The sequence below is a fragment of the Tricharina praecox genome, assembly GCF_024521635.1.
Source record: "Tricharina praecox strain CBS 144465 chromosome Unknown BZA05scaffold_27, whole genome shotgun sequence".
Classification (NCBI taxonomy): Eukaryota; Fungi; Ascomycota; class Pezizomycetes; order Pezizales; family Pyronemataceae; genus Tricharina; species Tricharina praecox.
In genome coordinates, this window is record NW_026250429.1 from 317,265 (window position 1) to 332,995 (window position 15,731).

Consider the following 15,731-nt stretch of genomic DNA (forward strand, 5'->3'; position numbering starts at 1 on the left):
CCAGAAACTCGAGATCGAGAAATACGCAATCTATTCTGCATTATCCGAACGTCGACATCAAAACTCACCACACAACAGCCGCACAACCATCTCCGTCTCCACCACTCCACCAACTCGGCCAACAACTTTCGCGGCCACCACCACCATCACATCCTCCTCCTCCTCCTCCATCACACACACCCGCCCTCTCGCGTTGGCAATCTCACCGTCACCAATCTGCCGCCTCCCCACCCCCTCACAGAGAAATAAAACGCCGCCGCTCCCCCCGCAGAGATCTTCCCCAAACATCACTCCTCGTCACTGTCAGAATCCTGTGCCGCCCGCCTCTCCACAGCCGTCTACTCAGCTAGTCTCTCAGATTGCCGACACAGCCCAGCGTCTTGCATCAGCTCTCGTGTCACCACCGCCCCGACACAACCCTCCACTACCAACCCAACCCAACCCACCCCCCCCCCCCCCCCCCCCTACAGTCCGCCATCTCGCCCTCCCGCGCGTCACGGCCCCCTTTTGTTTGGTGCACCCCCACGCACACCTAGACTATAAGACACCCCGCCTCCTCCACACTACCACCTTCTCCACATCAGCCCTTATTACGTCGTGTGGTCCCCCTCAAAAAAAAATCCAACGCTGCCAACTTGTTTATTCACTCCGAATCCCCAACAATTTCACCACCCATCGCCTAGCCGTTCATGCAACGGTCAACCTCGTCGACGAGTATTCCCTCTCTGACACTGTCACCGCAACTGCAATCACAGCATCCTTATCATCAACAACAACATCAACAACAGCAGCCGCAACCACCGCAGTCGGGATTTTCGCCTGCTTTTCACTGGCCAATGTCTTTCCAAGATCACGAACGACTTGCAGTCATGAACCACAGTAACCTGACAGCCATGATGGCCCCAATGTCGATGCAGCACGATCACATGCAGGATCAGCGGACAGAGCTGCCTCGTCCGTACAAATGTCCCCTCTGCGATAAGGCTTTCCACCGCCTCGAGCACCAGACTCGTCACATCCGAACGCATACCGGCGAGAAGCCTCACGCTTGTGCCTTCCACGGTTGCTCAAAACGATTCAGCAGGTCGGATGAGTTGACTCGCCATTCTCGCATCCACACGAATCCCAATTCCCGAAGGAGCAATAAGAACCAACAGGCCGCCGCCCTGGCTGCAGCCGGGCACGCCGTGCCTCACCACATGGAACACTCTTCCGCCCGGATGATGCCTCCTCCACCGAAGATCATCTCTAAATCGGCTCCGGCCTCGCACGTCGGCTCGCCCAACGTCTCTCCTCCTCACTCCTTCCACGCGATGCATGCGCCGTCGATACATTCGGCTCTCTCGCCGTTCGCGAGGGCAATGAGCAGCCCGGCCTTGGCCAGTGGCCACCAGAGCCAACTGGATCTGAACCTGCTTGCCCAGACGGCTTCGCAGCAGCTCGAGCGAGAAAACGGTTCTCGGTATCCCTCCTACTACAACAACAATAACGGAAACCGCTTCCATCAGCTCCCTCCCCTCTCGCACACACAGCCAATGTCGCGGTCGCATTCCCACGAGGACGACGATCCCTACGTCTCGCACCGGGCAGCCAAGAAGTCGCGCCCCAGCTCTCCCGTCTCAACGGCACCATCGTCGCCGACCTTCTCGCACGATTCGTGTTCGCCGACCCCTGAGAGCACTCCTCTCGCGACGCCGGCTCACTCGCCGAGGCTGTACCCACGGGATATGGACTTTAGCCTCCAGCTGCCCAGCATCAGACAGCTCTCGCTGCGACACATGCCCGCTCTGGCTCCCATGGAGATTGCCGATCCCTACAACGCCGGCCAGAACAACCACAACACCATCCAGGTCTCGCACGGCATGCGGCTCGGTGACATCATCAACCGAACGGACGGCGCGCAGAGGAAACTGCCGGTTCCTTCGGTGCCGCGAGTAGCGGTGCACGATCTATTGAACGGAGGATATTCCAACACGTCGTCTTCGAGTAATAGCATCGCTGGAGGCGATCTAGCGGAGCGGATATGAGATTTCCATTTCATTTGCCTTAATTAATTATGGTTCTTTCTCCTCTTACTATTTTTTTGTTCAAGCGAGTCTCTTCTGGGTTTTCGTTTTTTTTTTGTATCTCTTTTTTTTGTTCTCTTTTTCTTTCAGGCAAGGTCTGGTCTGGTCTGGGGTTGGCGAAACACTTTGTTTATAGACGGTTCTGCTTCTTTGGCTCTGGCAATATTTTTCTTATTTTTCTACGATGGGCGTTTTATCCTGTTCTTTTGGGGCGGGCGGCGGGTGGGTTAGCTGGGCGGCGGGGGGCGGTGTTCGACATCATTATATTTGATTTCATTTCATGTTCCTCCACCTCTTCTCCAATCAGTTTCTTCATCTTCATGTAGGCATCTTTGGGTGTGAGATGGAGCTTCCTCCTATTATTATTATTTTACTCGAAAGAGGAAGATGTTTTTTGTATCCCCCCCCCCCCAACGATCTCCCCTTTTTTGTTTGTTTGTGGCTTGTGGCTTGTTATATAGATGGCGCGGGAAGGGGCATAGGGCTGGGATGTATTCGATTTCTATTCCGCTACCAGTGTCTCCTCTGCTTTCGTTTCGTTTCGGTTCCTTGGGCTATCGGGAGTTGTCCGGTATATTCGTTTTGTGGGTTATCCATCATGTAAGAGTAGGAGGGAGATGTTCCACTCACCACGGCGGCGATTGTTAGTTACGGGGTCGGGATCAGGGTCGGAGCAGACGGAGCAGACGGAGCAGACGGACGGAGAAGATGGTCAAGGCAGACGGTCATCATAGTCTAGTCTATGATAGTAATAACAAACAAACAAACACGACTCACTTCTCACTGTACAATTACTTGTGTTGCAGTCACTTGTGTTCAGTTATATCAGTCATATCCGGGGGAGGATGTGGGGAGTGGAGGAGTCTAGGAGGGGAGGAGGGCAGGATAAGGAGGGAGGCGAGTGGGAGGAGGGGCGGAGGGAGTCAGTTAATCTCCTGAGCCTGAGCCCGGCTGCCCGGATGTTGTTCGCAAGCCCGCTGGTTGGTTGGTTGGATGGATGGTGGTTGTTGGGAGGCTGGTTGGGAGGCAGGTGGGAGGCTGGCTGGTTGGGAGAATGGGTGGGATGGAGGAACGGGCTGTGTGGCATGATGAAACGGAACGGACCTTGGCCGCCGGAGTTTGGCCGCCGGGGCGGGTGGAGTCATGGAGTCATGGAGTCATGGAGACGGGCGGTACCGTAGGTGGAGTGTTGGTAGAGTACGTACGTGCGGGGGTGGAGAGGGATGGGATGGGGAGCGAGGAGAGGGGGGTGACTGCGGGCTGTATATTGCTATGTTCCTACAGTTCTACAGTTTTATATCTCCATGTTTCGGCATTACGGCATTACAGAACTATGGCATTATGGCATTACCTAAGGACTTAGCCATCATACTTCTTGCTTCTTGCCTACACTCACCACGGCGATCGGTTTCCTCCTCCTCCTCCCCCTCCATATACCTTTCCGACTCAATCCACCCTCAGAGCCACTCCACCCTCAACCCCCGAAGCGACGGAGGAAGGTTGAACGAGGAGGGAGGAAGCAGGAAGGAGGAACGAGCAACGAGCAACGAGGAATGAGTATGGAGTATAGGAACGATGAACGCTGAACGAGACAAAAATTGTGGGGAAGTATTGACTTGCTTGCTTGCGTAGGCAGAACCGTAGGCAGGCGGCAGATAGGTAGGTAAGCAGGCGGCAGTCGAGCAGGCAACCAGGCAGGCAAAGGGTAAGTGGTCCGCAAGGCAGGTGAGCAGGTGAGCAGGGCAGATATGGTATGATATGCACATGGGCAAGCAACGCACACTGCACAGGCCGACGGTATCGGTATGTACATGTAGTACGATCATGGCGTTTAGCCGGCGGTCAGGCGGGGGGGGGGGGGGGGGGGAGCAGGCGGGCGGGATAGGCGGGCGGGTGGACGGTAAGCTCTTGCTATGGACACTCTCACACTCTCACCTCTCACATACAGACACGGACAGTCAAACACTGACTTGCACGTAGAGTACACATCCACATCCACACATACATCCCCCATCCCGACCATACACATGCACTTGCATCTTCACTTCTTACACTTCTTACAGTTGCACATGCATTTACACATGCTGCAAGTTGGCAACATATATCTACACAAACCTATACATAAACTTATACACATAAGAATCACGATCAGATACCGGTTATCTGATGGACCGACAAACTTCTTCATGGATAGATTTCTTCATGGATAGATTTCTGCATTTCTGCATAGACTCCTAGCTGTACGGATAGATTTCCGTACGGATATACATATGGTGGTTGGTGGTTGGAGGGGAGTGAGCAGTAGTAGTTAAGTGCAGCATATGTGGCATCGATCTGTCCAAACATCGATCTCGAACAGCATGGCGTAGCTTACACCACCACTCTACTCTACCTACATAGGCACATCATCACATCACATCACATCGCATCGCCGCATCCCCGGAATCTATCTACTTTCTTATAAGTGTGTGTGGGCCGCGTTTGGTTTGGTTGCGTTGCGTGAGACTTCAGTGTGTGAGTGTGTGAGTGTAGAGTATATAGGTGAGAGGGTGTGTGGTTGTTTCCCTCCCTTCATCCCCGCCTCCCCTCCCCTCTATTCCCCCTCCTCCCCCTCCCCTCTATTCCCCCTCCTCCCCCTCCCCCTCCCCCGCTATGTATCTGCCGGTGGGAGCAAACACGATGATGGAGGGATGGATGGATGGGATGGTGCTTTTGTTTTGTGGGATGGTTTGGTTTGGTTTGGTTGGAGGTTGGGGTACTCTATGTACTCTAGGTACTCTAGGTACTAGTAGGTGGGTGGGTGGGTTTGTACGATGACGATGACGACGATGGACGATAGACAGATAGATTATGTACCGTTGTAGATAGGCAGAGTAGGTATGTAGGCAGATAGATAGAGTGAGTGGGTACAGTGGGTACAGTGGGTAACTTGGGTAGTACCGTGATGATGACGGTGATGCTGACGGACGATGACGATGACGGTGATGCGTGCGAGACAGACAGACAGACAGACAGACACACACCAGAGTAGACACATAGATAGGGCTCAGCGTCCGGCGGGCGCGCGGACAGTCGAGCGAGGTGGCTGCGAGCGAGCTTGCGAGCTTGCGTCCGCCGAGAGTGCCCTCCTCACCGCTGCCCACCACCACCACCAACACCACACCACTCTACAAACCTTCAAGTGTGGCTGGACGGAGAATTTAAACACCAAATATGATGTCGCTTTTTTTCATCGAGAAAGAAAAAAAAAGGTGGGGTAATTTGCGATTTACGGACATGGTCGCGAAGGGGGGTGGGGAGCAGAGAAAGCAGACAGACAGACAGACAGATCGCTGCTGCTGCTTCTGATGGTGACGACGATGATGGTGTGGAGACGTAGGTGTGGAGACGTAGGTGTGGAGACGTAGGTGTGGAGACGTAGGCGGGAGTATGACGTCGCTTTCCTTTCCTTTTCTCTTCCTTTTCTCTTTCCTTTTGCCTTTTCCTTTTCCTTCTTCCTTCTTCGCGAGCGAGAGAGCGAGCGAAAGAGCTGGCGCCATATTTTCGTTATCTTGCACCTTGCACCATGCTCTCTCTCTCTCTCTCTCTCTCTCTCTCTCTCTCTCTCTCTCTCTCTCTCCCCCCGCCTCTCTCTCTTTTGAGGAAAGCATGTGTTAGTAGTTATGCGCCGCGGACGCACGACGGCGTTTTTCTGACTCCAATCTGGTGGTACACACATGGACTCATGGAGTACATACCAGGGTAGGGACACGACCGAACGCCCCGGAACGCCTCAGAAGGCCCAGAGAAGCCCCGTGGAAGCCACCAGTGGACGGTGGACCCTGGTTGGTTGACTGGGGAAGGGAGGGGGGGGATGATAGGGATAGGGATAGGGATAGGTAGGGTGGAGGGGAGGGGGCGAAACGCACGCCGGGGAAAGGAATGATGGATGGATGGGGTTGGACGGGGTTGGATGGGGCTGGATGGAGGATGGATGGGGCTGGATGGAGGATGGATGGATGGATGGATGGATGGATGGATGGATGAGATGTTCTGTGCTTGCGCCGTGCTTGCTTGCGCACTGCGCTGCACTCACTGCTTGCAGTTGCCCGAAGCGGGGCGAAGTGGGTGAGCGTGGGTGAGCGTGAGGCGAGGGAGCGTGAGCGTGAGGGAGTGGGTGTTGCGGGGGCGAAAGGGCGGTGCGGGTGTGTGGGTGGGGATGCGGATGTCCTGTTCGTCGATGTCATGGTCTGGCTGGTCTGGCCGGGCGGTGGTGGTGGTGATGTGCTGGTTGGTTGGTCCTAAGCTTTTGCTTTTTTTTCTGCTTTTCTTTTCTTCTTTTCTTCTCGCTCCTTCGGCCTTTCCCCACCACTGGCTGGCTGGCTGACTGGCTGGCCTTCCCGCACGTATTCTCCTACCCCATCCCCAACTCCGCGCGTATGTGGCTGTTCAAACTTCACGCACGCTTCCCGTTCGCTCTTCGCTCGCTCGCCCGACTTTTGCGCGTCCCGTCCCGGCCCCTCCCCTCTCCCCCGTCCTCCCCGCAACGAGCTGCCCGCACAGCCCTCGTCCACGCCCCGGCACGAAGAGTGGAACGGAATGAAGCCTGTACTACTTACATGCTTCTTACTCACACTTACCTAGCACGGCCTGTAGCACCACGTCCCTTCCCCCCTTCCCATCTTTCTCCCCGCCCGCCCCCGCCTGTTCCCGAACGAAACCCTCCCCCCGTCGTCGCTGCCGGGAACCGATGCGTGCTCGCTCTGTCGTCCGTGCTCCACATGTAGCGGAGACTTGGTGGGTGCTCACGTTGTGGCTAAAACAATCGGTACTAGTGAGATGTGAACCATGAAGGCCACCCCACCGGCCTCGTGTGGACCCAGCCTCGGCCAGGCGCCCCGAGTTCGCCGCCGCCGCCAAGGGTGGGTGCTAGGTGGGCCTGTGGGGCAATCGTTCGTTCCTTCCGGCCTTGCTTACTAACCGGCTAGGTACTCTACTCTACGGTACTCTGGCACTCCGCAAATCTCCACCAACCAGAGTCCTATGTACTCTAGCATGGCATGTGAAAGAACGCCCGTGCTCCCCGTTCTTTCCCCCGCAGCGGAGGAAAGCGGAGAGGCCCGGATGGAGAGTGCTGACATAGAGTACCACTCCAGAGTACTCCAGAGTATCTACTCTAGAGCATCCGGTTACTCTAGCCAGGCAGCGGGAGTGGGAAACAGACCCCCTCGTTTCGTTTCGTTTGCTGTGTCTAGGTAGTTAACGTACACATGTCTATCAACTGTCGACTGCTGCTGTCGACTGCTGCTGCTGCTGCTGTCGTTGTCATTGTTGTTGTGGGTAGTATGTCTGTGTCTTTCCTACCCTGTCGGTCCGAAATTCTCTGCTCTCTACTCTCTCTGTTCTCCATTCTCTCCCTTACTTCTCCGCCCGTCTTCTGGGAGGAGATAAGGCACAGGATCGAGAAATCGATTATCGATCGCGGAGGTTTAACAGGGAGGGAGGGAGGGAAGCCGGCGCCGGGCGCATCGATGCAGGTAGCAAATCTCGATTCGATTCCTTTCCCGGCCTTTGATGCAGAGAATGGGAAAGAGAATGGGCGAGGGAGGGATGCGTGGTGGTTTCTCATGCGAGCGGATCTGTCTCTGTGGATGTCTGTCTCTCGCAACTTATCTTATGGCACCATTGTAACTTGTCATACTGTCATCTTGTCATCGCTGACAACGCCGACAACAATAACAACGTCAACAACGGCAGCGGCAACGTCAACAACAGTAACACCCACACCGAATAAGGTCTCTGCCACTCGTGGACGAGGAGGAGACGACAACGATGATGACAACAATATTACCAACAACCCACAATAACGACAACAATAATATTACCAATAATAACAGCCACAACAACCCACAACAACAACCCACAACAACAACTCACAACAACCCACAGCAACAACAACTCACAACAGCAACCCACAACAACAACGCTACACACACCTCCATACACTTACATAAATAACAACAGCAACCTCCAACACGGCTGCACCGATCAAGGCTTCCGATTGTTTTTCTCACATTTTTTTAATCCCATATTCCCGTAACTATTCCCGTATTCCCGTCTTCTCTTATCCGATTTCTTTCCCGTCGCTAGGCCCGTCCGGGCGGGCACCACTGAATCACTGACCTGGCCGGAAAATATGCCCTTTTCCTTTCCGGCCGCCTTTGCAGCGCATCAACCAGGCTGCTGTTGGCCCGTGTCAGAGTCGTCGTCAATGGCTTTTCGCTTTGCTTTTGCCTCTCGTATCTGCTCCTTTGCCTCTCGTATCTGCTGTCTGCCAGCTATATATGTATGTCAAGTTGTCGCTAGGTCCACCACTCACGTAACGTTCGCGAACTTGACCCTACATGTGTGAAAGTGTAACGGCTTTTCTTTTACGGCATCGGAATCGTGAAGCGTGAATCGTGTTGTTCCTCCTCCTCCAACTCAAGCAAGCAACTCAAGCAAGGGGCGGATATCATATATGCACAATTGCACAACTGTAAACTGCAAAAGTCCCTTCTTCCCCGGGTCCAATGCCCATGCTATTTAGACATCAATCGAGCCCCAATGTTTTCCTTTTTCATAGGTGCGTACCTGGAAAAGCTACGAGTACTGTAGTTACTGTAGCTGTGAGCATGTGTGACTCGAATTCGAAGGGTTTGCAAAGTCGGCATGTGCTGGTGCGTGGAGGCTGTTGATGGTCTATGGATAGGAAGCAAGCCTGAAGCTTGGAGCGTGCCAGCTGTGAGTGAAGCATAGCAGTTGGCCCTGAGCTTATACCAGCCCTGGACACGGACACGTATCACCCTTTGTGCTGGCGGTGGGAGGTGTAATCACCGAGTCTCACTCACTCGCCTCGTTCACTCGTCTCGTTCACACTTCTCACTCATCCCCCCTCGCCCCATCTATAGTAGAGTACATTATGTCGATTAAACAAAACAAAACAAAAAACCACCCCCCCCCCCCCCCGCCGATCCTAGGTACTCTAAAGGTTCAGCCCCAACCGGCCAGCCAGCCAGCCTTCCCCCAGCGCCGAGCGGTGAGTCGGTGAGTCGGTGAACATGCACTGTGCAGCCTTCCTAATGCTCCCTCCCTCCCGTACTTCGAAGTTCGGCCAAGTCCAAGTCCAACCCCAAGCCCAAGGCGACCTGATGATAGCAGTAAGAAGCCAGAAATATGTATGTAAGTACGGCATATATCTCCCTGCTACGCACCGCTACGCACCGCGGCACCCCGCACACTACTAGTAGTCACGCATGTGTTTATGTAGCCCATGCACGGCGACCCCACCCAATCCGGGGTAATCACCACCACCACCACCACTTGCCTGCCTACATACATAACTACGAACTTATGCACCACCGCCGCAAAACACCTTCAACTCTTTTTTTTCGTGCGCTTTCTTTGCTTTTTCTTAAAGCTCTTTCTATGTACTATGTACTTCTTTCCTTCCGCCGTCTGCTGGCCGCTACTAGATAGATCGGGTAGACTCGATAGATGGACTACGGTAGATATGTAGACTGGGTACATAGATAGGTGGTTAGGTGGTTAGGTGGTTAGGTGGTTAGGTGGTTAGGTGGATAGGTACCCCGCAAAATATGCTTCCGGTCTGGTCTGGTTTGCTTGCTTGTCTTGCTTGTTTCGTCTGCCGTCCTCTACTCTCGACACGAGACGTACTCTACTTACCTACGTAGTAGCCACGCGGGGGGCCCTCGTTACTTTTTTTCCTCTTCTTTTTTCTTCACGAGTTCTCTAGTGGGTGCTGTGTGGGGTGGATAGGGATTGATAGGATAGGGCAGATCGAGAGATCGGGAACCGAACCTTCTCTCGCGCACTCGCGCCACATGGAGGCGATGCCTGGCTGGGCGGGGTGGACCTCGTGTACATACATCGCTCGTGCAGTGCGGGGGGAAACGAAGCTGTGCTGATGATGCTTGATGGTGCCTAATGGATGATCGGGATCGGCCCTGGCATGATGGGCAGCGCTGGCAAACAGTACAGTGGAAAAACAAATAATTATGTATCTAGGTTCTAACCTCCCACCTCGCAGCCTCCCAGCCTCCACATGCAAACGTCCCCCCGCCGGTGGTGGTGGTGGTGGTGGTGGTGGTGATGGGCTACGGGTTGCGGGTTGTGGGTTGTGGGTTTTTGTATGGTAAGAGTAATTGAGTCCTGCTGGCTGCGTCCGGCTGACGTTAATGTTGGCATTCACGTTGACGTTGTGAGACGGTGGTTACACACATACCGGTACATACTGGTAACAACCTAGGCGGGGTACAGACGGACGGGTGGGTGGTGACGATGAGCTGGCTGCCGTGTGGGGACCCACGTACTGTACTCTATCTACCCGCGCCAGCTGCGGTGCTAGCTGCGGTGCCAGATGGTACCGCGTTTGTGGACCGCCTACGGTACCTACTCCATCGGCGACTCGACGTCCAGGCCCGAGCTGAAGTGAAGGAGCGGCCCCTCCCCTCCCCTCCCGTCGTCCCGTCCCGGCCAGACGTTGCTCCGGCTCGGACGGACGGACGGACGGACGGACGGGACAGGACGGACGGGACAGGACGGGGACGGGACAGGACGGGACGGCGCTTCCATCCCCTCCGCGCTGCCGTCGCCGCGGCTATTACGTGGCAGGCGTGGCAGACGGGGGCAGATGCGGACCAAAGCTTCCGTGTACTTACATAATCTATCTACTTACTCCATCCACTCTATCTACTAGTAGATCCAGCGACAGTGCAGCACCGCAGGACCGGGGGCGGCAAGATCTCGCCGAGTCGCCGGTGCGTTGTTGCCGCGCTTAACTTATCTAACTTAACGTCAATCTCAATCTCAATCTCCATCGCAACATCGAGGCTCGACTCCCGAGCTTAGAGTTTATGTAGAGTCCAGACTGCAGGCCGTAGATCAGTAGAGTTGAGTAGAGTTGATAGACGTTTGCGGCGGTCAGCCAGTCACATGCGCACCCCCAAGCTCCAACCCCACACCAGCCCCGCCCGTCCATTTCCCTGCATCTTTTTTACTTTTTTTGCTTTTTTGGCGGAGAAAGTCTAGATGTATGATAGTACTCGTACATATGTGGGGGTGGGGGACCATGGGGGGATCATGGGGGGACTACATATGGGATATGGGCTCACGTGCCCATGCTCTGCTCGAGAGTCGAGAGTCGGGAGGCTCCACTCGTTGACTCAAGCCTTTTTCCTTTTTCCTCCATGAGGATACGGTAGTTATCTCTCTGCCAGTGTCTATAGGTACTGTAGGATGTACCCATGACCGACCGGCCGCCAGATCGCCCCGATGGCATGGGTGCGTGTGCGTGTGCAAGGCAAAAGAAAAACAAAAAGAAAAGAAAAGCAAATGGCAGCCTACGCATCCACGCATCCATCCATAATCGCCCTCTGGCAGAATTCCCACATCATCGAAGTTCCATATTTTGCCCTTTTACCGCCAGAAACGCGGGGGCGGGGCGGGGGCACGCAGGTTTCGTTTGCTACGGCGGACTCGGGAGGAGTGGGAGTGGGAGCGGGACCAGGTAACCACACATGTACACATGTACGTACGTTCCTACCTGGGTAGTCAGTAGGTGGGAGGCTAGGAGGTATATAACCCGAGCATCGAACCTTCCGCTGCGATCGATATCTGGCAATTCCCATGCCCAAGTCCAACGGGTCCGTTTGTTTGATTGCCCTAGCCGCTGGCTCACCCCCAGGATGTCGCTTTCGCCGGTGTGGGGTGGAATGGGGTGAAATGGCCCATGGGGTGGGGGGAAGATGGGGGAGGATGGGGAGGATGGGGTTCCGATACCGATGCCGATGCTTCCTTTGTTTTTCGGCACCAAGGGGCTCGTCTGCCTGCCTACCTAATTATCTGCCTGCCTCCCGTTCACCGCCCGTAACTAGGTGCGTGGAAAACCCACGCTCTCACCCACCCAGTCGCCATCTTAGCAACGCGAGGGGATTATACATGCATCATACAAAAGTATATACATGCATACACACATAGAGTACGTACCTACGTGCCTAAGTGATGACCGCACGGGATAGTTTTTTCTTCATTTTTCCTTCTTCTTCCTTCTTTCTTTTCTTTCGTGTCGTGCCGTCCGGAGCCGAGTGGAGTCGAGTGCGTTGTACCTGAACGTTTTTTTCCTTTATGTATTTTTCTTTTCCTTTTCCTTTTCCTTTTTTCCCCACCGGTTTTGTATGCGTGGGAGATGGCCGATGAACGATGGCAGCTGGGAGATGGGGGGCACGAGGCGGCCGCGGCGGCGGTCTTCGCTCCGGTGCAGTGCGTGGGCGCGCGACCACCTGGCCATCCCGCCGTCATCGCTCTGCTGCTGCCAAAAGAAACGGTACTGATTGAATGCGGAATGGTGGTGAGAACTCAAACACCAGGTGTATGTGCATGTGCGCCGTATGTAGGCTGTAGGCTGTAGCCTCGTGGGGGGAGGTTAACGTTCTCGGTATATGTAGTACGTACGTACAAGGCTGGCGACTGCGAAACTGCGAAACTGAGGAATTGGGTGGTTGGGGATGGGGGGGTACGGTGGTGGCACAGCATTTGGCCACCAACAGCCTCATGTCGCTCTTGCGAAGTAACGATAGCACGTCGGTCCACTTGGAAGGCCGAGGCCAGAGTATGGGCCGATTGATACTCTGTGCTTGTATCTCCAGGCTTCCGTCACGTGAGAACACACCTTCACAGTTTATCACTCGCTTGGACGTGTGGCGTGTCTTAGGTTTGGAATTTTGGATGGATGTCTGCGTCTCCCCGGCCAGTCGGATAACTACTAGTAGTACGTAGTCAACCCACAGTTGAAAGTGGCGGTCGAAGCCTCGAGACTAGGTGACGTTGTCTCGTCCTCACAGAGCATAGTGTCCGGGCTCTCCTAATGATCGATTCCCCTTACCCAGAGTTGTGAATAGGTTTCCCCGTAGACAGTACAAGCTAGTCACTAGACACTGCCGTGCCACGTTGGGTCTCATCCACGATGCTGCATTTCCAGACCGGATGCTGCGGTCGATATCGGTGCTTCAATGTACGAAGCTCTTGCTGTGAGTGGTTGCATAGTTTAACCACGTACTAGGTATATCATGGCGATTTCCCGGCTGGCTTCGTCGTCTTCTGGTTTCTGCATGAAAGAAAAAGTATTGAGCTGGGCTGGATGGTCGATCCAACGCGATAGTCAGGACCCAACGCGGAGGTGGTGCGTCATAGATTCGCACTGCGTGGATTGTCGCTTGTTCCCAGAGTCTCCTCAGGTAGGCCTCGTTTGTTAGTAAGGGCTTCGTTCGGTGTCAGAAGTTTCATTTACTCTTACGGATTCCATTCGTTGTCATTAGTCTCATTCAATCCTCCTACCTCTATTCACTCTTTCGGGCTTCATTCAACTTCGCAGCTCCATTCACGTTTCCGGGCTTCATTCATTCCCAAAAGTTTTATTCACTCTTCATAGGTCTATTCACTCTTTCGGGCTTCATTCATTATCAAAAAGTCTCATTCACTCTTACCAGCTTTATTCACCCTTCCAGACCCCACTCAACCTCCCAACTCCAATTCACTCTCCTAGAGCACATTCGCATTCACAGGCTGTATTGGCGCTTCCGAAGCCATACCCATTCCCCCTTGCCTATAATTGTGAATTGATTTCCCCGTAGACTATGCATACAGTAGCAAAAAAGTGGGGTGCGATTAATGCCGACGGTATCCAGTAGTACTACCGCTCGAATTTAAATCCAGCAGTGTCAGAGAATACAGATTTACTCTGGTATTTTTTCCCCTATGTTCTCAATTCTACAGTAACGCAAAATTCATACGCAGTGTTGTAAAGATAAGCTTACTAAAAAGCCGGAAGAACTATTGCAGTTCTTTCGGATGCAAAACATTACGCACTGTCCATATTACCAGAGAACTACCAGAGAACCACCTTATTCCCACAATTATGTAGTGTAGGGAAGACGTTGTCATGCTAGTCGGGTAGTTCCTAGACTGTAAAAATACTATGACGACAAGAGTCCTGCGAGAAAAATGCCGCGCTGAGCGAATCCGGTATGCATGCAGTAGAAACCCTCAAGTTTTACGAATACGTACTGTGAGTAAGACGTGTTGTACGCAAGCAAACATTTATGACATTCTTGCAGGGCAGGAAGTGCCGTAGGCCTACGGAATAAATGCTGTAGAGGAAACTATACGGATTGAGCTGAATACAGTAGAGCTGCCGAGTCCCTACGCAATTGAGAAGTATATTTGACAGTGCCTACACTACGCAAAGTTTACGCAGCTGTAGCTCTACAGGATTTCTTTAGTAGCCCTTCAAGATGACTTCTTTGGCAAAAGTCTTTACGTATTTGGAAATTCCAGGTTGTTGTCACAATATGCACCATGTGAGGCTTCAAGTATTCGTCTCATTTGAGATATTACTACTACCACCACTGACTACTGTAGGCAACTCATGCTTCCGTTCCAAGCACCTGCCAACCACCGATGCCCTTTCCACACCATCCATGGGCTCATTGCTCTAGATACCGCACTGGACTCACCGCAGATAGCCCACCGTTTTCGCTGTGATTAGTACACTGTCTTCGCTGCGATTAACCCACTCGAATTTCTGTCCTTTGCTATCTGACAGCCCCTGTATGGCGGAGTGAAGGAGGAGCTGTCAGCGAGAGGAGGAACTGTCAGTGAGAGGAGGAGCTGTCAGCGAGAGGAGGAGTTGTGGCGAGAGGAGGACGGCCGTCCAAGTCACGTGAATATGATTCGGCTGATTGATGATTTCTTAGCACCGATATCCTACGCACCATATCTCACTCGGACACCCAAGGTCCACGCCCGAAATCAGTTTTTTGCCCAAGGCTTAGCGGACGGCCGTCCTGCGCCGTCCGTCTCGTCCGTCCATCCTCATCCGAGGCCCAGAACGGACGGACCGGACGATGGAGAACACTGGGTGTTGGTAAAGGAGCCGTCTGCAAATCCGTTGTGCTACTGCATCTACCAAACCCCGTGATACTCCAAAAGATTGCATTGTACGGACCCCAAAGTACTGGCGAGCACCGATTTCTGCAAGCACGGAAGTCTTTCAGTAGTGATACCACAGCCATCCAGTCACAGATCACGTAGCACTACCAAATTTGACCAAATGTGCAGTCTTATATAGGACGAATCTGCAACTACAGCTTGATATAATTACGCAGTGCTTACAACACTGTAAAACTCTCGCTGTCTGTAGACGACGTATTTCCTTTCGATAAGTGATGAGAGAAATACGGTACGGCTTCTATATTTATAGAAATACGTGTTCTTTAGACTTTTTTAAAAGTAGGAATAAGTATTAAACAAACATCTGGTAGTCCTTCGGTATTCAAACGATCGCGGTATTCTTCCCGTATCAATCGCACCCCACTTTTCCCTACTATAGATATGCTCTTGCTGTGGGTAGTCGGATGGTTCAGCCACGTATCGGGGCGATTGAAGATTCCCGCGGATAGCCTTGTCGTCTTCCGGTTGAAGGCGTGGAAAAGGTATCGAGCTGGGCCTGCCGCTTGCTCCAACGCGATCGTTAGGACTCGGCGCGGAGGTGGTTGCGTCACATGTTCGCACTGCGGATTGCCGCTCGTTCTTGGAGTCTCCTGGGCCTCATTCACTCTTCCGGGCTTC

At 53.5% G+C, this 15,731-nt stretch overlaps 3 protein-coding genes across 3 annotated transcripts; all 3 read left to right on the top strand.

Annotated features, from left to right (window-relative positions):
- The first annotated feature begins 452 nt into the window (after positions 1 to 452).
- Positions 453 to 2,291, top strand: BZA05DRAFT_408363 (uncharacterized protein). The gene has a single exon (XM_051484700.1). It carries the CDS (start codon positions 690 to 692, stop codon positions 2,025 to 2,027), a length of 1,338 nt encoding a protein of 445 aa, XP_051336346.1. The 5' UTR covers positions 453 to 689; the 3' UTR covers positions 2,028 to 2,291.
- BZA05DRAFT_408364 (uncharacterized protein) lies at positions 2,292 to 2,937 on the top strand. Its single transcript, XM_051484701.1, has one exon. It carries the CDS (start codon positions 2,347 to 2,349, stop codon positions 2,668 to 2,670), a length of 324 nt encoding a protein of 107 aa, XP_051336347.1. The 5' UTR covers positions 2,292 to 2,346; the 3' UTR covers positions 2,671 to 2,937.
- Positions 2,938 to 9,310: 6,373 nt separating this feature from the next.
- On the top strand, positions 9,311 to 9,664 carry BZA05DRAFT_408374 (uncharacterized protein). Its single transcript, XM_051484702.1, has one exon. The coding sequence runs from the start codon at positions 9,358 to 9,360 to the stop codon at positions 9,601 to 9,603; it is 246 nt and encodes an 81-aa protein (XP_051336348.1). The 5' UTR covers positions 9,311 to 9,357; the 3' UTR covers positions 9,604 to 9,664.
- The last annotated feature ends 6,067 nt before the right edge of the window (positions 9,665 to 15,731 follow it).

Excerpts from the sequence above, each read along its gene's own strand:
- BZA05DRAFT_408363 (XM_051484700.1), top strand. The coding sequence starts at position 690 with ATGCAACGGTCAACCTCGTCGACGAGTATTCCCTCTCTGACACTGTCA.
- BZA05DRAFT_408374 (XM_051484702.1), top strand. The coding sequence starts at position 9,358 with ATGCACGGCGACCCCACCCAATCCGGGGTAATCACCACCACCACCACC.
- BZA05DRAFT_408364 (XM_051484701.1), top strand. The coding sequence starts at position 2,347 with ATGTTCCTCCACCTCTTCTCCAATCAGTTTCTTCATCTTCATGTAGGC.